Source organism: Nicotiana sylvestris, chromosome 9, assembly GCF_000393655.2.
Source record: "Nicotiana sylvestris chromosome 9, ASM39365v2, whole genome shotgun sequence".
Taxonomy (NCBI): Eukaryota; Viridiplantae; Streptophyta; class Magnoliopsida; order Solanales; family Solanaceae; genus Nicotiana; species Nicotiana sylvestris.
This window is the reverse complement of record NC_091065.1, coordinates 106,291,478-106,314,064: the sequence shown is the minus strand read 5'-3', so window position 1 is coordinate 106,314,064 and position 22,587 is coordinate 106,291,478. Positions and strand designations below refer to the sequence as shown.

The 22,587-nt window shown below is 37.2% G+C and overlaps 1 protein-coding gene across 1 annotated transcript; it reads right to left on the bottom strand.

Moving 5' to 3' along the window:
• Positions 1-1,191: 1,191 nt before the first annotated feature.
• Positions 1,192-10,964, bottom strand: LOC104246259 (crossover junction endonuclease MUS81). The gene is made up of 15 exons (XM_009802034.2): positions 10,574-10,964; positions 10,260-10,360; positions 9,626-9,704; positions 9,458-9,544; positions 9,226-9,348; positions 7,754-8,015; positions 6,199-6,331; positions 5,913-6,046; positions 5,625-5,764; positions 4,597-4,654; positions 3,894-4,052; positions 2,927-3,006; positions 2,598-2,829; positions 2,088-2,174; positions 1,192-1,548 (listed from the first exon to the last, which is right to left on the bottom strand). The coding sequence occupies exons 1-15, from the start codon at positions 10,765-10,767 to the stop codon at positions 1,444-1,446; spliced, it is 1,974 nt and encodes a 657-aa protein (XP_009800336.1). The 5' UTR covers positions 10,768-10,964; the 3' UTR covers positions 1,192-1,443.
• Positions 10,965-22,587: the final 11,623 nt, after the last annotated feature.

Genomic DNA, 22,587 nt, shown 5'->3' with positions numbered 1-22,587 from the left:
TTGTCTTTTCTTATTTTTTATTTCCGTCTTTCTGAGCCGAGGGTCTATCAGAAACAGCCTCTCTGCCCTATCGGGGTAGGGATAAGGTCTGCGTACACATTACCATCCCCAGACCCTACTTTGTGAGATTTTACTGGGTAGTTGTTGTTGTTGTTGTTGTAAGTATTTTCTTCCTGATGTAGAAAAAATATTTTCTTTCATTTTAACAAAAAGAGTACTTTCTTTTCATGATGTAAAAAAGGTATTTTCTTTCATTTCAACGAAACGAATACTTTTTTCTCATAATACCTAAAGTATCTTCTTTCAATTCAACAAACTAAATATTTTCTTTTCATGATGTAGAAAAGGTATTTTCTTTCATACAACAAAATGAATAAATTCTTTTCATGTTGTAGAAAGGATACTTTCTTTTTCAACAAAAGAAAAAGTATTTTCTTTTTTTAGTTATCGAGCTCAAATTTCAACGTTTTCTTGTGTGAAAAAGTAAAGTAACACATTAGTTCCTTTGGGTTTGTGTGAATTTTGAAAAGAATAATTAAATTCTTAAAGAAAATAGAGTCCTGGGGAGGGAGGGGGAAGGGAAGAGGATTATTTGGAAACATGAGGATTTTGGGGAAGGTGTTGAGGAGGATAGCATAAAAATTATTTTCCTAAAAATATTTTATACTCTCTAACCAAACACTAAAAAATATTTTTCCAGAAAAAGTTTTTCACTCACCAACCAAACAAGGGAAAATAAGTGATAAAATCACACATTCCCCTGAAAACATTTTCTCCTTCACACCAAACACACCCTAATGCCCGATTCTTTTGTTCTTTTTTCCTTTCAATGTACTTCATAGCTTAATGGCATCGAAGAGTTTGTGGTTCTACCCAACTATGGCATTTTCTTATTAAGCAATTTGTAGTAAGCTTTATTCATTTTAGCATTTGATCTCCTCATGTTGACAGAAATGTGTCAGATTACCAAGTACATAATTAAATTAAAAACAATATTATGCTAGATAATTTATAATCTTAAAATCTTACTACTAAAGCTAGTAGAATTAGTAATCCGTCTGTTATAAAATGCAGCAACCGAAGTATAAAAGAGTTGCATGAAGCAAGGGCTTTAGTTGCAAACTGCAATGGCTCTGAAGAAATGGAAAAAACTGATATATAATAAGAAAAACTCTAAAAAAGAACGCAACAGAACAAGAAAAGCCTTGATATTCAGGACTAGTTGATTTAACCGCATCAATAAAGCAGTGATCCCAGCAAGTCACTGCTATCACAGATCTAACCAAAATTGGAAGTAGCTATCTGTATACAATGTATCAGCTAGAATATCAGGCTTTCGTATATATACGCAAACAACAGACCAAAAAAAATATACACAATACTAGAAACCCTGCCATGTATTCTTTCTGCTATCCCGGCATCTACTAATCTTGTAAAATGCCATCAACTGCTCCAAATCAGCTCGAAAATCTTTTTGCTAGCAGTTGCATTGACTAAGTTGTTGCTCTGCTCCTTGAGCATTTCCTCTTGCACACGAACATCACCATCCTTCAAAAAAGCCATATTAGGATCGCCCAAAATAAGAAATATTTCTTGGATGATCTTTAATGAGAACGACTAGTTTGAGACTTTGCAAAGAGAAAGACTACTAATTCAGAAGATCCAGGCAATCTTAATACACTACATAATGTAAGGATTACTAAGGTGCAGATTAGCCTCTAACGAATTCGTTGCTAAATTTAAGTATAAGTTTCACAGATCTCTGAGATAAAAGATTTTAAAGGCTACTCAACCCAATGTTACTGCCCATTTGATGCCTTTACTTCAGCATGCAATGCTAGAATCTCTTTAGAATGAATAATCTTGAGGCATGTCCAAACATCTTTGGTCGAGAATAAGGCTTTTGCATGAATTAGCCCAATCGTGTGAAATACTCTAAATGGATGAAGTACTCTAATATTCTCTGCTACTTTTAATCCTTTTTCCTCTTAAGCCAAAAAATGTGGGACTTTGTTCTAAAACAAAGGATATTCTTATCTTTCTACTCAAACACAGGGGTCAAACAGAAAGCACTGGCAGCAACTCACAAGCAACGAGTAAGCACGCGCAAGAGATGAAAGTGTTGGATACATATCAAGAACAGCAATAGCAACTTCCTCTGTCACTTGTGGGACCTGCATGCATTGTAATCACTCCATTAAATTGAGCTAATTGATTGAATTCATGGCTAATAAATACACCATTTCCCTAACTTGGTGGAGGTGTTTTTACATGGAAACACCAAATATGCTTAGGTGACCCACTAAAGTACAAGGATATGTAAACGTATATGCAAATCTCTTCTCTCGTTTCACAACACCCAGCCCCTTAGAAACATCATCAACAAACCTTGCTCTATTTCCTACCCAGCCGTCCCCTAGAAAACAACCTTCCGGGATATGAATCAATTAAACAAAGTTTAGCAACAGAGACCTAGAAGTACATAAAATTCATGATTGTCACCAAACAGCAAATTCTAACAACCGAAGATTTTAAAACTCGTATCTTTATTTACAAGGGAACTTAAAATATTCCAATTTTGACGTGAAAATTCCTACCTGCATGAGTTGGGTGGCAAACACATCGCTAACTGTCATTTTATCGAGATCTTCACACTTCCTAATAAACTCATTAAAGCGGGGGCACAGCCTGGTATTGGACCGCTTGTTATCCATGCATTTGTAGTACTGATTGATTGCTTGAGTAAGACAGCCATACTTTCTCAATGTCTCTCCCAAACCACTTGTTCTTAGCACATCAAAGCCCTCCAAGATCTCGGTTGTGAAACAACTAATGCAATCATTGGAAATCAGAAATAGAAATAACAAATAAAGTAAAAAAGAAAAGCAGAAAAAGACATCATTGGTGGATCCAAAAAACAACTTACGCTGTTTTGATGCTATCGGCAGCAGTACAAGAATTTGGATCTCCTTCAACGACATACATCATCTTCTTGAGTCCACACCTCTTTTCATAAATCAACCGAAAATCCATATTATTTCAAAAATTATTCAATTATAGCATATTAATTCACTAAATCTCTTGAATTTTGGGAACCGCCTCATCTAAAAGCTTAAATGGTTAGACAGAGGACACTTTTTTATTTACTTAAGAATGTTTTTCACATGCCCCCTTGTGCCGGGTCAGATTCTTCTTTTTTTTTCCATCAGCCAACCATGAGGAAATCCTTTCTATGATAGATGTGAGTTAGACTCAAACTCAAGAACTTTCTGTGATCTGGTTGCATATTGAGTTTCACCTAAAAGTCTAAGCTGACAAAGAAATGACGTTTTTTATTCACTAGTCCTTAACAATGCTGACAAAAATGACTCAATCTCAAAAATCATTTTCAATACTATTGGATATCAAATTGTCTAACTCACTGAGCAAAAGTCAGTCTATAACGAAAATGCAAGTACAGATAAGACAAGGATATAATTGCCTGCTCTCTCTGTGTGATAAAATAAAACTAGTTATCTTTTTCTTTAAATAGGTAAAACTAGTTACTCAATTTAGTGTTTACCATTACCTGCAAGAGATTAAACGACACTTTTACTTTCTTTCTCTCTTTTTTTCCTTTATTGTTGATAAGTCAGACAATTTCAATTACAAAACATCATGCCGGTCTGTCGAGCAGATTAAACTGCACTTTTGCTTTTGGACAGCGATATACATACTCATACAGATCATCGGGCTATGTCAATATATCATTGTTATGGAAGGCTGAGGACAAAGAAAAATAATTAAAAGCTAGAAGTTACAAAAAGACAAAAGTCAAATACACACAAGTATATAGAAAGCACAGCATATAGAAGTACTCAAAAAGCACCAAAAGAAAAGAGATAAGAAAATACCAAAATCCGCAGCTTCTGATCTCTATATCTGTTATCCCTGATTGAACTTTGCAAATCTTCAACATTCTTCCTCTCCACAATAAAGTCAAGAACGTATTCAGTGCCAATAACTTTGTTACGAGCTATCCAGATTGCATCACCAACAGGCAAGCGCCTAACCTATGGAAGTGCCAAAATAATCTTACATCTATCAGCTGCGGTGGAATTTATTGGGAGGCAGTAGTTTCAACAACTTTGCCATATGCTTCTTAGTGCTTGAACATTCTGCATGGCCGTTGGATACTTGAGATAGCCACCTGTAGATGCTATGAGACCCTAAGCCTTGTTGAGACAATAAGCATCACAACTACAGTGCTAATACCCTTTAGAAGGACTAAGTATTTGATTCAAACATGGATAAAGTTGCTAGAAATCCTTTTCCTTTTTTTTTTTAATTTGATAAATTGAAATTGCTAGAAATATAACTACTGAAAACTAAGAAAAGAAGAAATTGCCAGCAGTCCTTTCTCCAATTATAAAGTACCACGCTACCAGCCTCTACCACTTCCAAAAACAAGCATGGATACAAGGAGAATCTTCAAGTAAATGAAAACTGACAAAGAGTATTTGACAAATACTTATTTCATATAATTGTTCCTATCTCAGTTAATAGATGAAAGCACAAGAAAAGAGAAACTTAAAGGGAACGATTCCAGATATTCACCTCTATTTCAATTTTAAATTGTGTGCTGATGTTTTCAATTATCTTCCTGGAACGCGACCTGGTAAATACAACGACACAGATTCAATGAGTTTCACAAGAAAGCCAATTAAACATCATTTTGCCACGCGGGACCCCGGGGGGGGGGGGGGGCGCTTTGCTATGTAATAAAAAGGGGAGCTCAATGACTGCACATTTGATAATAATGCTGTCAGACCCTATTTTTAATTAGCCATAGCAGATGAAAATAGCACCAACTTCTAGACATTCCTATATCGGCATTGTCACTTCCTAAATCTCCAAAAATTCAAGGAAATATGGAATAACCAACAGTCAGAGGACAAATCAATCTTTGATTTCTCTGAGCAAACAAATTGCCCTATAGTATTAATATAAAATTATTATTTTAATATTCAGAAAATACAGTACTTGATCATAAAAAGATATTCAGTAAATATTGATATTCATTTTTCTACTTCCTTACTGACAGCAAGGTTGCAATGTTGTTAGCTCATTTCCCAAATTAGCAGCAAGTTGAAAACAGCTTTACTAAGGTACAATCTTTGTTTACAGAATTTTGTGATAGGGAGAGTCGAATACGGCATGTCAAAGTGCGCTGATGCAGAGTTAAATGCAGATATATAAGACTTTTAAACTAATAGGAGAAGTGGCACACATGGCTTCTGTAGAAATACGAGCTGGAGTTTCAAGTTTGTGAACTTACTTTATATCACAACATTTGTGGTCTAAGTTACAGCATGCTTATCGATGAGAAACAGAAATAGATTGTAGTAGTGAGTTTGGATAATGGACAAACCATCAGAATAATACTGATATCTTTTTTAAATAATGGCGGTGTGGGGTCATCTTGCATGTACTTCGACTATTCCATCGGCTAGCTGAGGTTTAAACCTTGGTCTCCAAGGTCTGAACCTTTGATTGACCACTGGGCCACACCCTTGGGTGTCAAAGTAATACTGGTACTTAACTAACTAAAATTATTTTCAGAAATGAACAGAGCGCTTGCTTACCCTCGAGAAGTAAACTGTTCCCGATCATCTAATACCAAAACTACTTCATAAACATCTTCAAATTGCTCTCCATAGGCCAATGGTGGCGCCACCAAGAGATTGGATCTAGTTTCCAGACATGGTAATTGCTCACCAACTAGCTGAACACACAATAGAGCAAAGATATTAGAAACAGAGAACTTAATGCTTCCATGCGTCACTGTCAGTCTACAGAAAAACATCTCAATGTGTCAGGAACTCAGATTAAAAAGCTCGTACTGCCCTGTAGCAAGTCAATTTTGAACTTACATTGGATGAACAAGCTCTCAAAGTATTCGAACAATCTGCAAAATCAGCAAGACGAGAAGGCTTTGCACTATTTACTATTCCATTGCAAGTAGTCTCGGATAGTCTATCATCAATTCCACAAGTACCAACTTGACCTGGCCATCGACAGTCACTAAAGTCATGCAAAAGAATGCTTAATTTCAACTGTTTCAATCAGCACCTCTAACAAGCCAAACTGTGAATTCTTAAATCTTCGTACGAACTATATATCTACATGAAACTATTTAAAAGGAGTCAGAAAACAAACCATAAACTTGATCTTCGCGAAGGCGACACAGAACAGACGGCCAGATTAATGATATATCTTTGCTCTGTGATGTTTCTAACACTTCAGAGTAAGCCCGAATTACTTGTTCCTTGGAGAAGCCCATTCGAACAAACTACAAGAATCAGATGCACAGAACAAAAAGAAGCATAAATTGGTAATTGATAAGTTTAACAAATGCCAGAATTACTTCAAAAAGAATCTTAAAAGAAGAAAATGGAACAGCTTTGAAGCATCTTAAGTTCCGGAAAACATATAGTTGTGGATAATAGAACAGCAGCTAGAGAAGTCATATCACCGACTGCATGCTGATAAATACAAAGCCTTTGTCTTTCAACCCCCCCCCCCCAAAAAAAAAACCCCAAAAAAACTGATAATCGAGCATGAGAAATTAACTTGTGTGATAAATATGCTACAGAAATTTGGGTGAATCTTACTAAGATCTCAGAAATTAACTTATGTTTAGTCATTTTCCGGTTTCAACGAGAAAAGTCAGTACTAAAGACATCGACAAGTCAAGACTTGATCAGGTGGAAGGACATAACTATGCGGTGAAAATATGATAAGGCTTGAATGCTTTAATGAATTCGAAAGTAAATTCCTGAGTGGAAAAAAAAAAGATCTCTGGATGATAAATGCTAAAAAACAACTTTTACTGCAAGCACGTCTGCTTCTGCAGCAAACAATAGCCACAAATAGACTCTAAAGTAGCAGGATACAGGAATTGATTCACCTCATCCAATATGGTAGTGGCAATGATGCTGCAGCCATCACCTTAGAACATAAAAATCACATAGCATATGCACCAGATTTGGCAACTAGCAAGCACTAAATAGAGTGGTTTGATGCTTACATATTTATGTTTATCTTGAAAATTGATGAAAGCAATAGGTCCAGGTTACTGCTAAACAAGACACCTAGATGTAAGAAAATCTAGGGACTCAAGGCATCATAAGGTATTTGAGATGGGGCATTTTTTTCAGAAGCGGGTGGGTCGGTCTTTATTTGAGCCTTTTGAGTATGCAGTCTCAGAAAATGAGCTATTAAGGGGTATGCCCCTTCTCTTTTCTGTAGTGAAGTTCTGCTCACGATAACAGGAAGCTGTAATTCTCCATAAACATGACCCTCATCAAAGCTGAAGTTCCATTCCATTAAGAACAGTTCAATGTTTTGGTGCATAGTCTTGGAACGTATTCAAAGCTCAATCATAGTACTCTATTATTTAATGCCAGTTAGATATTTCTTTTAAAATTTATGAGAGAGTAAGCAATCAGGGCATCCATGATCACTGGTCCATTGGTGATCAAACAAGTCAGAAAGCAATCTGCCAGCATAGGCAATTGAATACCAATATTAGTACAACTTTGCACTTTCTGAAGCTTTCCACGTCAATTAGGGCAGCAGTAAAAATGACAAGTGAGGCTCTGAGGGAAGAGAATTATTGCTAACATTTAACAAGAGGTATTAAACTACACACTGCTGTTATCAAGTTAAGAATCGTGAATACAAAGTAGCACATCTAAAACAGAAAAAGTACCCTGTCAAGAGATTCAGATGGAATGTTCATTTTCTTTTTGCCAGTCGATTGAGATGATGGCACTGGCCTTTTTCTCACTGAAGTAGTATTTCGAACTTCTGTACTTGATAAGTTAATAGTTGACAAAGATTTATCTAGCTTGTCATTTTGATCCAAATCTGAAAATCCTGTCAAAGATGCCGATATTTCTTTGGAATCAACAATTCCTGACCTCAAAAGACATTCCCGTGCAATCTCTTTGCCTTCTTCAGTGAGCATATATCTGCACTTATTGACAAAGGATGCCTGGTTTATTACTTAAGTCTAAAGATCGGGAAAAGAAACTGGTTAAGCATGCAAAGTAAGATTCATTCACTTGCATAGCAACTCAAGCACAATATCATTTACTCTGCTTATAAGATAGTGGTTCCTGTCAGATGGCTGCAAAGTAGTTCCTTTATATATCTACATAGTTAGCAGGGTAGATCTCGATATATCTCGTTTTAATGAATCCTGAAACTGACACACCATTAAGAATGACATTCATCCCCACCCCTATAACCAAGAAAAGCCCCTATGTTAGAAAATGAAGAAAACACTTTAACAATTGATAATGGAGTTCAAATGAAGAATACATATATATATATATATATATATGAAGAATGGCAAAATCAGCTTCCCATAAATATACAGATTCAAGTCAAAAGGATAACAGTTATATCGATTGACATTTAATCAGTCATATCCCCCGTTCAATGAAAAACCACCTTCCATATGCAAGTTACTGACGCCTAGAATACTAGTCACTAGTCAGGTAATGTTGGAACGGTTAAGTACGGATTAGCCCCTCGAATTTGGAGTATGCGGCATATAGATATAGATATAGATATAACCTCCTCAAAGTGGTGGAGTAAAAGTGGAACAATTAGTTTTTCTGTCCAAACTAACAAGAGGTATCTGACACACTTATAATAAGCCTAGATATAGTTCTCAGCCTTTTTATCTCAGAAGTAACCCGCCTTGGGCCAATTAGCATGATAAAGCCAGTTGAAAAAGAACGTAAATAATAACAACAATAATAATATAACAAGTTTCATCCAACTACCGCGCTTTGTATTTCATTGGCTTGGCCAGGAACAGCAAGAAGAAGACAGAAAAATGAAAAATGGAAATTGAAGGCCAAAAAAAGAACAAGGATTTGGGAAGATAAAATGAAAATAGGGGTGTTTTCTCACGTTAGCAAACCAGTATACTTTAGCTCATAACTTTGAGGAGGATTCCTTAAAAGTCAAAGGGGTTATGTTCAACAGATCCAAACTGAGGGAGATAATCCATATGTTCTTTTTAACTTTCATATCTTAAAAGCAAGCTGACATTTCCCTAACATGCACATAAAACTATCTAGCAGGAAATGAAATGGCCAAATTTATTTGAAATGTACGAATATCAGTTAACTGGAGAAAGAGCATAAATAAAAGACATGGCAAGCATACTTTGCAGGGCAGCTAGACTTAGCAACAAGTCCTTTGTCTATTAACTTCCCCATGCAGCTCCATCCGCTGTACCAGTCCCTTGGCGAGCCAAATTGTCCAGCTTTTCCTTTTCCTTTCTCAGGTCTAATGCATGGCACACATCATGGACGAAAGAGTCAAAAATTCACTTAGTACAATTGCTGGGAGAACATTAAATTGAATACTAAACCAGGTTAAGCAGCGACAGCCATACCCAACAGGTGCACGAGAAAGACCACTAGCTTCAGTAGCATCGATAAGCTCCTGCTTATGCATAAATTTTTCACCGTTTGTTGTACACCTAGAATCATGACATCTTCATAGCTGAAACAACAATTTACTAGAACGAAGCATAGCAGACTGCATTGAATTAGCCATTCACCTGTACAGTGTGATCAGTAAGGCATAGGCCACAGAATTCTTTTGAGGCATGTAACGCTTTGTTCCCTTATTTCTCTTCCCTGGAGATATGGGAAAGAATTTAGCAACTTCCAATTGATCCAACATCCATATCCTCCATCAGAATATAAAAAAGATGGATAAAAAAAATAATTAACTAAATACCACTCAAATCCACGTACACAAAGGTTTGTATTGTTATGCTTTACTCAATTATTGATGTTATTATTTCTGAAAACCACCCGGATAGTCGATCAATTAGTCCAATTATCAATGGGTCTAGTTATCGAGCATTACAAATGTAAGCTAAGTTGGCCGTTAACTTAATTGTTGAGTTCATAAGCTGCATCTGTGGTCAATCAGTGTACTGAAAAAATTCATGTGATCAATAAATCAGCTACCCAAACAAGCAAAAGCATTTGAGAAGACAAAAGGAACATAAGCCTAATTCTGTCAAGATATACTCCATTAGTCCACTAGCACTACAAGGACTCCACCTTTATACAATCCACTAGTACTACAAAGACTCCACCTTTTTGCTTTAAGTAGTGCAGTGATCAGACAATGATACAAGCAGAGAATAAAAACTAGATACAAAAAAGTAATTCAAGATTTACCTTTCTCACTGGAGTGATGGCTCTCCTCGGATGATGAAGCACCACGATCATCAGCTTCAAAAAACCCTTTCATTTGCCTCAAAATCCATTTTCCAACACCCCTATAATTGAAAGTAAGTCAAATAGTTATTCCAATTGAAAGCCAAATAGCATAGATTTTACGGGTTCAATGGAACCAGTATTTTTGACACGAGCATAAATGTATATGTGAAAAACCACTAAACTTCAATAAATTTTAACTTCTGAACCTAACTTCAAAAATATAGTGAGTTAAGTGCTAAAACCTTAAATGTTAACTTAAAGATTCTACTCACTTGATCTCAGAAAACTCTTTGAGAGTCTTAATAGGGGTCTTGGAATTGCAGAGATTGGTATAGGCTTTGTGAAGAGTCTTTAAGATATTATCCGATATCCCTTTAGGGTTTTGAGCCATTTCTTGCTTCTTATTCCACATATATGCTGCCAACTCTTCGTTCTCCGGACATACCACTTTCTTTTCATACTCCATGTTTGCTAGTTAAATCTAGGGTTTTTGGTCCTTCCTAATGTTTCTTCCCAAGCTTTTGAAGAAGTTTCTTATTCCAGATTAATGGTTAGGGTTTTACAGAGAAGAATAACATCGGATTGACTTTCGATTTCAATCCCTAAATTCACTTTAAGAGTTACTCCCTCCGGTCGACCAATTTACTTTCGCCGCCCCAAAATACTAAATTTTAGATAAAAATGTTTAATGTGACTAAGTCATTCTTAATTAAATATTGTAGTATAATTTAATGTGAGAGTAAAAGATTTTTTTTAGGTATAATTAAATATTTTCTTGATTATATAAATATACATGTATTTTGGACCAAAATAAAAGGAGAAACTTTCAGAAAGCACTATGTTTTAGTGGTTATTAACTAGTTGTAGCTACCATTTACTATATTATTTCCTATAGCTATACTTTCAGGTTTTTTAGAGTGTATTCGGTGCATTTAAGTTATTGTATTCATGAATACAGTAGCATTTCTAAACGTAAAACAGGGAATTACAGCTAGACTGATTTTTGTATTCGAATCTATTCGACTGTATTCATGACGTGAAACATACGTGTGACTACTGAAAAAAGCAATCAAAATGGCCCAATCTGACCATGTGTTGCTAATTTGCCCCCTTTTTAAAAAATTAAATTTTTTGTTTTCTCCTTATTTTCTTTATATTATTATTATTACTAGCCTTTCTTCTTCTTCTTTTTTCAGCTGGGTTCCTTTGAATTTTTTTTTCCATATCTTGTTTCTTCTGAAATTATTTTGCCCCTTTATTGTTTACTCTTCAAATCTCTTACGTTGATGAATGATTTTGGTTATGCTCCTTCACAATGTCCCTAAGATGAAAACCTCGTGATCGTTTCTTGTTGGCCTTTAATTAGGATTTGGGTTTAATTTCTTTCTTTAATTGCAGTTCTAAATTGTCCTCCTTATAATTTGCTAGTTGGGTTTAGTAAGAAAATTTTATTTTGTATCTCATGTAACTGACACTAGTTATATGAGACCCAAAAGTTTAAGATTGGGGTCCACAAATTCGTGAGACAAAAAGGAATCTCATACAACTAGTGTCAGTTGTATGAGACACAAAATAAAACTTCTCGGGTTTAATACAACCCTTATAACTGTTGCGTTCAAAATAAACTTAAAGAAGTTGCTTGCATTTTTTGCTTTTCTTTACTTTTTAGATTTCACCAAAAACATAATCTTTAGAGATCTTGATTTATTCTTTAAAAGATTTACCTTTTCTCAATTGAGTGATTTGTGTGTGAGAGAGGGGAAAGGTGAGCAAGAGAAGAAGAAAATGAAATTGTAGAAGACAGGAGAAAAAGTTGTCAGAAAAAATCATCTACAAACTCATGTTTGTTGTTGCGAAACGTCAGGTTACATAAGAAAAAAGAAACAAAAAAATCAAAAAGAAAATGTTAAATGGGTTCTTACATTAGCCATAGTTAAATAGCCACATAATAGTTTTTAATTAATTAAGAATGTGTATCAAACGCACCTCAAACCATTTCAATGAGGGGGGTTTAGTATAAAGAGGATTTCTAGGAATGCTAAATAGTTAAAGTAGGAAACTAACAAAAGTTGGATAATTCAAGGAAGATTTAGGGTATTAAGTCTTAAAAATTAATAATCGCTAGCTAGTCTATTTTCATGCATAAAAAATATTAAATAAAAATAAGCACTCACTTGGTTTGCCATATAAAAAAAAATACTTTGGGTCTACATTTGATAATTATTTATTTTCAATAATATAAAGTTTTGAATTACTAATTGAAATTCTCTACAAATAGGGATGGCAAACGAGGTGGTGCGGGTTTAAAGCTATGCGGGGCGGGACGGTTTTTAGATTATGCGGGGCGGGCGGGGAGGATGTGGGGCAGGTTGAGGTAATTTTTTTAAAAACCTAATGTGGTGCGGGGGGTTGCGAGTTTATGTGGGTTTACGCGAGATTAAGCAACTTTTCTATTCGGCCTATTCTGCAACTTATCCAACAACACAAAACCTAGATATAAAATTAAAAATATGGTAAAATTTCCAATCAAAATAGTAAAAGATATTTAAAATTCTTAACCAAATTTAGTACTTCAAATTATTTTAGAGAAATAGAGTTCACTAGTGGGAAACATTTCGAAACTTTTTCCGGACATTAATTATAATATTAATTTTTTAACACAATATTCAGGAAATAAAAGAAGTGTATGAAACCGTTGCTTCTTCTTGCGTTCTTTCTCTGAGCTGATATATATATATATATATATGCCTACTTCAGCTTTTTATTTTTGATACTGCTCTTTTTTAATTATTCGATGTGTATAGACAAAGAGCATTACACTTGCTTGCAATTTCGTGACCAGATTAGAGAAAAACTAATATATAGTGAATGATAGGATAAAGAGATGGAGAAATGGGGATAATAACTAACAAGGGTTGTGGTAGAGTAGTAAGTACTCCTTCATCTTTAACCAAAGGTCTCTGGTTCGAGTCCTTGGGTATGAAGTCGCCTTTGTTAGAGAGCGCTTTACCCGCCCCCTGATGTGGGACTTCTCAGCCATGAATAATAATACATTAAAGGGGCGATTTGCTATTTTTATGAGCAACAAGAACTTGCATTTTTTTTAAGTGACGAATTCAGTACATGAGCAACAAAAGATATTTTATTTTTTTGTTGATTAAATTAAAAATTCATCCAAAATCTCAAAAGGAAAAAAATTATTCGGGGCAGGCAGACGCGGGTGTTGGTGTGGGGCGGGTGAACGCGGGTGAAAATACTACACGGGGCGAGGCAGAGCGGGTTGAAATCCTTGTGGGTTTATGTGGGTTTGCCTCGCAACCGCACCGCACCGTCTGCCATCCCTGTCTACAAATCATAGAGAAAAAAGCCATAAAAATCCTTACTTGTTCGTAATTTGGTGTTACACGCTTATAATTTTTTTTCCTAAACTTTGCATAATTTTGGCAATGAATTATGTATTATTTGTATACGATCTATATAATAATAGGAAACTCAATGCATATTGATTGTAATTATAACTCAATGAATTATGCTTATATGATCATTTTCCCATAGACATGACTTCCCAAATTAGATATCACATTATTCATAGTTGTAGAAGATAAAATTATGTACCCCCAATTTTGTGGGCTCGAGGGCTTACGTCGAGGAACAGAGAGCTCGCATTGAGGGATAAACTCAGTATGGACTGGGTTCGAGTTCGAGGGCAGAATATAAGGATCGAAGATTGAATTGCACAACGTGTATAGAAACCGAGTATGACCAACCCCGATATGGAGCCGTTATGAGTTTGTTACAGAAAGACAAGATTCCCTCCACTCCCCCAAGATCGTGGCATAAATTCCGGAATTTATTCGTACGGCCTAGTACGAATCCGTACTAGGCGGTTAGATAACTGTACCAATAAGATTCCTTACTGTAAATAGAAATGTACCTTATTTAGGATTCCCCTACTATATAAAGGGGACCCCAATCATTTGTAAATATCATCAATCATTAGCAAAGAATATACTCTCTTACTTTTCTGCCTACTGCTCATCTAATCATCTTATTATTATTTTACTGTTCTTGTTGTTCTTGCTCATTTACCTCGAGGTCGCATTTGCTCGAGGTCGACGTCTATTTACACAATTAGTTTAACTTGCCCTACTCTTAAATTTATACATTAGATTCCTTGTCTATCAATTAGTATCGGATTAAATCACATATCTTTAAAACCACAAACAAATTTAATTGTTACTCGTATTTTTGAGGTAAACAGTTTGGCGTCCACGGTGGGGATAAAGATAATAGTGTTTATTTCGATACTGATTCTGATAACACACGTTATTTTCAAACTTGTTTTTGTCAAAAATTCTTTGATTTCATAATAAAACATGTCAAACTCACAGAATGTGCATGTACACGGTGATGACGGTCTTGGGTTCCACGGAGAAAATGACGACATAATTGCTTCATGGATCGGAGTGCCACCAGTTAAACCTGGGGAAGTGCTTGCTGCCAACCCGGTCGACGTCAATTCGCACATTGCTCTGAATGCAGATTTAGGCGTGGATCCTAGAGGGAGTGTACGTAGGGAAGGCCGAATTGGTGGCCAAGGAACTCAGGGTGTAGGAGACGGGAGAGTTAGCCTCCAAGTAATATTCGAGATGTTACAAGCTCAACAGATTGTTATCGCTGAGCTTCAAAGTCAGCAAAAAAACTCCAAGTGTGGTCGAACCAGGAATCACCCGCTGAATCGAGCCGGTGCTTGAAAGATAGAATGGTAATGGCTCGAGCGTGGCTCTGATGCCCACTCCCAAGAAGTTTCTTATGCTTGACATATCTAAATACAACGGAACGAGCGATCCTAATGACCACATTACCTCGTACACTTGCGGGATTAAAGGAAAAGACTTAAATGATGATGAGATCGAGTCAGTATTGTTGAAAAAATTTGGGGAAACTTTGTCAAAGGGAGCCATGATTTAGTTTCACAACTTGCCACCGAACTCTATCCATTCGTTTGCTATGTTAGCAGACGCCTTCGTGAAAGCATATGTCGGGGCCATAAAGGTTATGACAAGGAAATCAGATGTTTTTAAGATAAGACAGAGGAATGATGAGATACTAAGGGAGTTCGGTACCGATTTCAAATGGAGCGAATGGAATTACCACCGATCTCGAATGATTAGGCGGTGCAAGCTTTTATGCAGGGGTTGAACGAGCGGAGTTTGATTGTGTCACGACAGTTTAAGCAAAATCTGATTGAGTACCCAGCTCTGACTTAGTCAGACATACATAATCGTTACCAATCGAAGATTAGGGTCGAGGACGACCAGTTGGGAGCCCTTTCGGGTTCAGTCCATCCTAATAGATTGGCAGTTAAGACCTCGAGGGATACAGACAGGGAACCAAGATCAAACAGGGAACAGTTTAAGCCATAAGTCGATCGGAGAAACAATGGCTCTGGGTGTAACGTTCCTCGGAATGATCGAAGAAATGATCGAGGTCAAAGCTCTCGGGGACTTATAAGTAAGAACGGTTTTGATAAACATACCGATCCCACAGAAGCACCTTAGTTGTCGGAGTATAATTTCAATGTAGATGCATCGGGGATCGTGTCATCTATTAGAAGAATCAAAAATATCAGGTGGCCCAGACCTATAAAAACCGATCCTTCTCAAAGAAATCCAAACTTGATGTGTAAATATCATGGCACTGTGAGCACGTGATTTTTGCCCTATATGTATTACTCCAATAAATTCAAAACAAAAAAATTTTTGTCAGTGTTTGCAATTTTTTCGGATTTTGTGGCATTTTCTGTTAATTGTTTGCATTTTGTTTGTGCATTTTAATTGATGAGAAACTACAACAAATATGTTGTATTTGCATTTAGAATTTAATTTTACATTTTAGGATTAATAGACAAATTAATTATTTTATAAAAATGGGAAAAATCACAAAAATAGTTTATTTTGCACTTTTAATTTATTGTCGAATTTTGGTAGTTTTTTCCTTTAATTTGATTTTTAATTATCGGTAGTAACAATTATTAGGGTTAATTAATTTAATGTGGTAGGATAATTTGGTTTAGGATTCAATTCAAGTTTTAATTTCAATTTTGGAAAAAGAAAACGAGTTTTTTTAAAAAGGAAAAAAAAAAAGAGAAATGAATTGAAAAAAAAAGGAAATAATGAAAAGGAAAATTTGGGCCAAAATCAATCCAAATCCCTAGCCCAAACCTACATCATCAGCCTACCCACCCCAATCACGCAGAAACCCGGCCCAAACCCGCCTCTACTCGGTCCATTCCCCCAACTAAGAGTATTGACGTCGTTTTATGGGCATCAGATCGGGACCGTCGAGGTTGATTGATCTAACGGACGAGAAGCCGGGGTCATTTGATATATTAATGTCCAAACGTTACCCTCCCCCCAGCTTTCGTCTCTCTCAAATCCCCTCAGAGAAACCCTAGAAGTCGCCGGGATTCCCCACCACCATTGATGGCGGCGCCGACGTCCAATCACCACTAAACTTACACCAAACACTCCCCTCCTTCTCCTCTTTCCGAATCTACAAATCCCCGCCCTCGAATCAACCCAGACCAGCTCAAATTTGGTTTTGGAAGAAAACCCTAGCTGAGCCGCCCCCAAATCCCCGGCCTCTGGTGGCGGCGCCACCTCCAAACGCCACCAAAATCACACCCTATAGCCTCCTCACTCCCCTCTGTCCAAATGTCAACTTGGTTTTCTTCGAATACCCCGGGAACTTTTCGAATCTTGATCCGAAGAGAAGAACCCTAAATCTCAAAGTCTAAATCAACGGGCCAGTTTGAAGATTTAGGACCGTAATAGGCGTTATTCGTGTGTTTTTGCATGGAAACACACGATTAAGGGCTATTCCAGTCAGGAATTTGAAAAGCCCTTCAAAGTTTGTCGAATCGGCTCCCGGTTGGTGTTAGGTATCTTTTTTGTTCGTTTTGTTTATTTATTTATCTTTTCTTTTGTGTTTCTGCTTCATCTCCTCTTCTGGGTTTGTTTAATTGTTCCGGAGTGTTGTTATTCATGCATGATTAGTTCGGGATCCTTTCTTAATTAGTTAATCGTCTAACAGTTTAGTTAATTCCCTTTATTTGTGTCAGTTAGTAGTAATTTAGTTTAGGGTCTTAGTCTTGAAAATTGTTCCAGTACTTGAATGGTTCTGTCTCTCAGAAAGCTCATAGAATTTAGGGATGTTAATGTACGAATTGGGCTTTAGTCTGTTGCTGACCCATTTGGCAAGTGTGGCCCATTTAATTTGGTCTATGTCCTTGGGTCAATTTGACCCGTTTGGATTGAAGTAATTTTCAGAAAATAAAAGGGTAATTTGGTCAGTCTGCTTAAGGAATCTTGATGTAACTGACTGAAGAAAGCTTCCTGGAAGCTGGGGGAGGACTACTTGGCAAAGTCTGAATTTGAACTAGGGGTATTAAGCTAAAATGAAAATTAAAAAGGGACCAAAGGGCAAAAAATAAACTCTTGAGGCTTGCCCTAATGCCTTGCCTATAAAGGCATCTCTATCTTGCCTTTCAAGGCAGGGATTAAGGAGCTAAAATACAGACCCAAGAGACTTGAAAGAGAATAAAAATTCTGGAAAACAAAAACAGTTGAAACTTCTATAGAAAATACTGTTTCATTGGGTTTGAGCTTTATAATATGAAATCCTCTTCTTCCTGAATCGATTTTCCTGATTGTTTGAGCTTAGAAATGGTTTGAAATTTAGTCATTAGGGTTGGTTCTGAGGTCAGCTGATTTAATTGGGTGTTTGAGACTGGTTTCTGGGCTGCAGTACTTTATTTTTGGGTTTCGAACATGCTTTGTTGGTTTGTTTCTGTTACTGGAACCTGTTGCTGATCCCTGTTGTCTACTGTTGATTCTCCCTTTTTCTTTTTTCGTTTAATTCCAGGTATTCCCTGATTCTATAGGAGATGAAATGCAAGTATGAGAGATATAATTACATGAAGATCCTCATGAATGAATACTGTTTTCCTTTTAATCATCAATATTAGTTGTTTACTTGCAATTTCTGGAGTTTAGTGGTATATTGTAATGGAATTTAGTCTGATCTATCCATTTTCATATAACAGTAGCATGTTATTCCTTAGAAAACTCATGTTGCCTTTCGTTTGCGATGAAGCACATGGTCTGATGGTTTGATTGTATGTAAGTAGTTCAGGACATTTGGACCTTGTATATAGGGACTGTGATTTAAGCTATTCACTGTTTGTTATGCATATGTTCCAGTATGTGGTTAGACTCTGTTAAGTTTTAGTTTATCATCTAGTTTTAACTGAAATCAGAGTGCATTCGATTAAAGGGGGTGACTGTCTGCTTTGTGGGAATAAGACTTTATGAATACTGGTCTGATTGGCATAAGTCTCTGGGTACTCAAGGTAATTAGATGCATGCATTGAGTTGAGAATGAATTTTTGATTTGTTTAGATATGTAACAGTTTTCTATAGTAGGATAAGGTCAAAATGCATTACTCATATTGGTACAAGTTTAAAACTAAATCGAATATGCTGTCCGTTGATGAGAATTCTGTTGTCATTGCTTGCTAAGAAAAACTAGATCAGACATGTTGTTGAATATCGCTGGGTTTTGGCCTGCAGGGACTCGATGCCGAGTTCTCCACTTAGACCTGTTGGGGTTTTGAAATTGGGCTCAGTCCTGGGCCCGAGCTTAACAGCTTCTTCGAGTACGATTTGGGTCGTAATTGTGGCCCAGTCATGCCCAGGCCTTTCGCTAGCCTTCCTGGCTCTGGACTTCACATAGGAAGCCCATTTGCGGCCTTTGATTGTTAATTAAACGACCATGGGGAACTTTAACTTCATCGAGTGTTAAATAATTCAGCCTTTAAAACAATTGAGGTGAACGATGTTAATGACACCAATAGTCTATGGCCCTCATAATTTTAAAAATAAGAATTTTAGGCAATTAAGTTTGAGGCATGCCATTTAACGAATTTTCCATGGGCCTCTTCTAATTTCTTATGATTTAGATACAACAAATAACCAATTATCGTAGTTTGCTTTAGACACGTTTAATAGATTATCGTGGTTGTGGACACGTTCGTGTGACATGATTACGATCTTAAAAACAACACGAGGGATGCGTCCGCGCAACCTCAACCAATTTTTCTTAAATAAATAAACAAGGCGTTATTAACTATGGACACGTTCGCGTGACATAATTTTTGACGCGCCAAAGGAAAAGAGTATACGTACGCGTAACTCAATCCTTTACGAATAATCAAGCGATTTAAAAGCGATTAATAGACAAATGCACACAGGATCTAAAATCAATAATTAAATAATTTTAATAAGCCAAGTATGGTCAAAGCGACCGTGCTAGAACCACGGAACTCGGGAGTGACTAACACCTTCTCCCGGGGTAATAGAATTCCTTACTCAGATTTGTTGTTCGCGGACTGCATTACAGAGTCATATTTTCCTCGATTCGGGATTCAACTGGTGACTTGGGACACCATAAATCTTCCAAGTGGCGACTCTGATTTTTTTTAATAAATCCCGTTTCGATTGTCCTTTAATTGGAAAAACGCTTTTGTATTTATACCATTTACGGGATGTAGGAAAAAGGAGGTGTGATAGGCACACATGGCCATAAGATCGAAGACTGTAGGCAATTGAGGGAGGAGGTTGCTCGATTGTTCAACGAGGGTCATCTTCGAGAGTTTCTCAGTGATCGAGCTAAGAACCACTTCAGGGAAAGAGATGCAAACAGAAAAAATGAGCGGGAAGAATCACAACATGTAATTCATATAACTCCGAGTCTGTTGCATCCGATCATTCAATGATGAGGAAGCGGAAGGCATATCTCAGCCACATAATGACGCCTTGGTAATTTATATTTTGTTAAATAAAGTTCAAGTTAAACGTGTTCTAGTGGATCCAGGTAGCTCAGCAAACATAATCAAATCGAGGGTCGTAGAGCAGCTCAGCCTACAAAACCAAATCATACATGTATCTAGAGTCCTAAATGGCTTCAACATGGCAAGCGAAACAACGAAAGGGGAGATAATCCTACCAGTGAACATGGCTGGGATAATCCAAGATACAAAATTCCATGTCATCAAAGGCGACATGAGATATAATACACTACTCGGGAGGCCATGGATACACAACATGAGGGTAGTACCTCTTACCCTTCATCAAATGATGAAATTCCCAACAATGGATGGTGTGAAATTGGTTTACGGAGAACAACATGTTGCAAAGGAAATGTTTGCAGTCGATGAGGTGACTCCGGTACCAGTGCCTTCGACCTCGAAAAAATCGAGCAACAAATATAAGTAGACGGCCAAATAGCAATCATCGTCCCTAGCCTTGACCCAATCGGAGGAACAGGTAACCGAAGAAGAACAAGAGGATTTCCTTACTCCTCGAACCTTTGTTGTTCCCGAAGAGTCAGATGCAACCACATCAACGGTCGAGGAACTGAAATAGGTCATACTGATCGAGTACATGGCCGAGAAAAAATTAGACGTGGGAACGGGGTTAACCCCCAAACTTAGGAAAAAACTCATTCAATTTCTTATTGATAACATGGATTGTTTTGTTTGGTTCCATTTAGACATGACAGGGATCCTACCAGAAATAACAACGCACCAGCTGAGCCTCGACCCCAGGTTCAAGCCAGTAAAGCAAAATAGAAGGCCCCAGTCTGAGGTGAAGCATGCATCCATAAAGGATGAGGTAACTAAACTTCTTTAAATAGGGTCAATTCGGGAGGTAAAATACCCCAAGTGGTTAGCCAACGTAGTTGCAGTCCATAAGAAAGGAAATAAACTTAGAATGTGCATAGATTATAAAGATTTAAACAAGTCCTGCCCCAAAGACTCTTTTCCACTGCCTAATATCGATCGCATGATTGATGTCACGGTCGGCCATGGGATCCTTACCTTTCTCGATGCCTACTCCGGGTACAATCAAATTCAGATAAACATGGAGGACCAGGAGAAGACCTCGTTTATCACTAAGTTTGGAACATACTGTTTTAACGTAATGCCCTTCGGACTAAAAAATGTTGCTGGAGCTATATACCAACACTTAGTTAACAAAATGTTTGAGGAATAGATAGGTAAATCAATGGAAGTTTACATTGACGATATGTTGGTTAAGATCCTGCGCACAGAGTATCATTTGATTCATTTGCAGGAAACATTCAAAATCTTGAGGAAATACAACATGAAACTTAACCCCGAAAAATGTGCCTTCGGGGTAAGCTCAGGAAAATTCCCCGGCTTCATGGTATCAAATCGGGGAATCAAAATCAACCCTGATAAGATTAAGGCGATCGAGGATATCACCATTGTAGACAGTGTAAAAGTTGTACAAACGCTAACCAGACGGATAGCTGCCTTGGGTCGATTCATTTTGAGGTCATCGGATCAAAGCCGCAGGTTCTTTTCTTTACTTAAAAAGAAAAATGATTTCACATGGACCCCGAAATGTCAACAAGCATTGGAAGAATTGAAGCGATATTTATCGAGCCCACCTTTTCTTCGCACTCCGAAGGCATATGAGAAGTTGTATTTATACTTGGTGGAGTCCGACGTGGTGGTAAGTGGTGTATTAGTCCGAGAAGAGCAAGGTACACAATTACCTTCTATTATGAAAGTCGAACCTTAGGAGATGCTGAAACTAGATACCCACATCTTGAGAAATTGGCACTTGCATTAATAAGCGCATCTAGAAAATTAAAACCATATTTCCAGTGTCACCCATATGTGTGTTAACCACTTATCCTCTCCGAAATGTTTTACATAAGCCCGAGCTATCAGGCTGATTGGCGAAATGGGCAGTCAAACTTGGCGGGTACAATATTGAATATCAACCCCGAATGGCCATCAAGTCTCAAATTTTGGCTGACTTCGTGGCCGATTTTACGCCAACCCTCATATCCGAAGTATAAAAGGAACTTCTACTTAAATCGGGTACAACATCGGGGGTATGGACCCTTTTCACGGACGGTGCCTCGAATGTTAAAGGGTCCGGGCTCGGCATTGTTTTGAAGCCACCCACAAGGAGCACTATCAGACAATCTATCAAAACTACTAGGTTAAATAACAATGAGGCTGAGTATGAGGCCATGATCGCAGGTCTAGAGTTAGCTAAAAGCTTGGGGGGCAGAAGTCGTCGAAGCCTAATACAACTCTCTATTGGTGGTGAACCAAGTGAACAAAAGCTTTGAAGTTCGAGAGGATAGAATGTAGAGGTGTTTGGACAAGTTACAGGTGACGTTG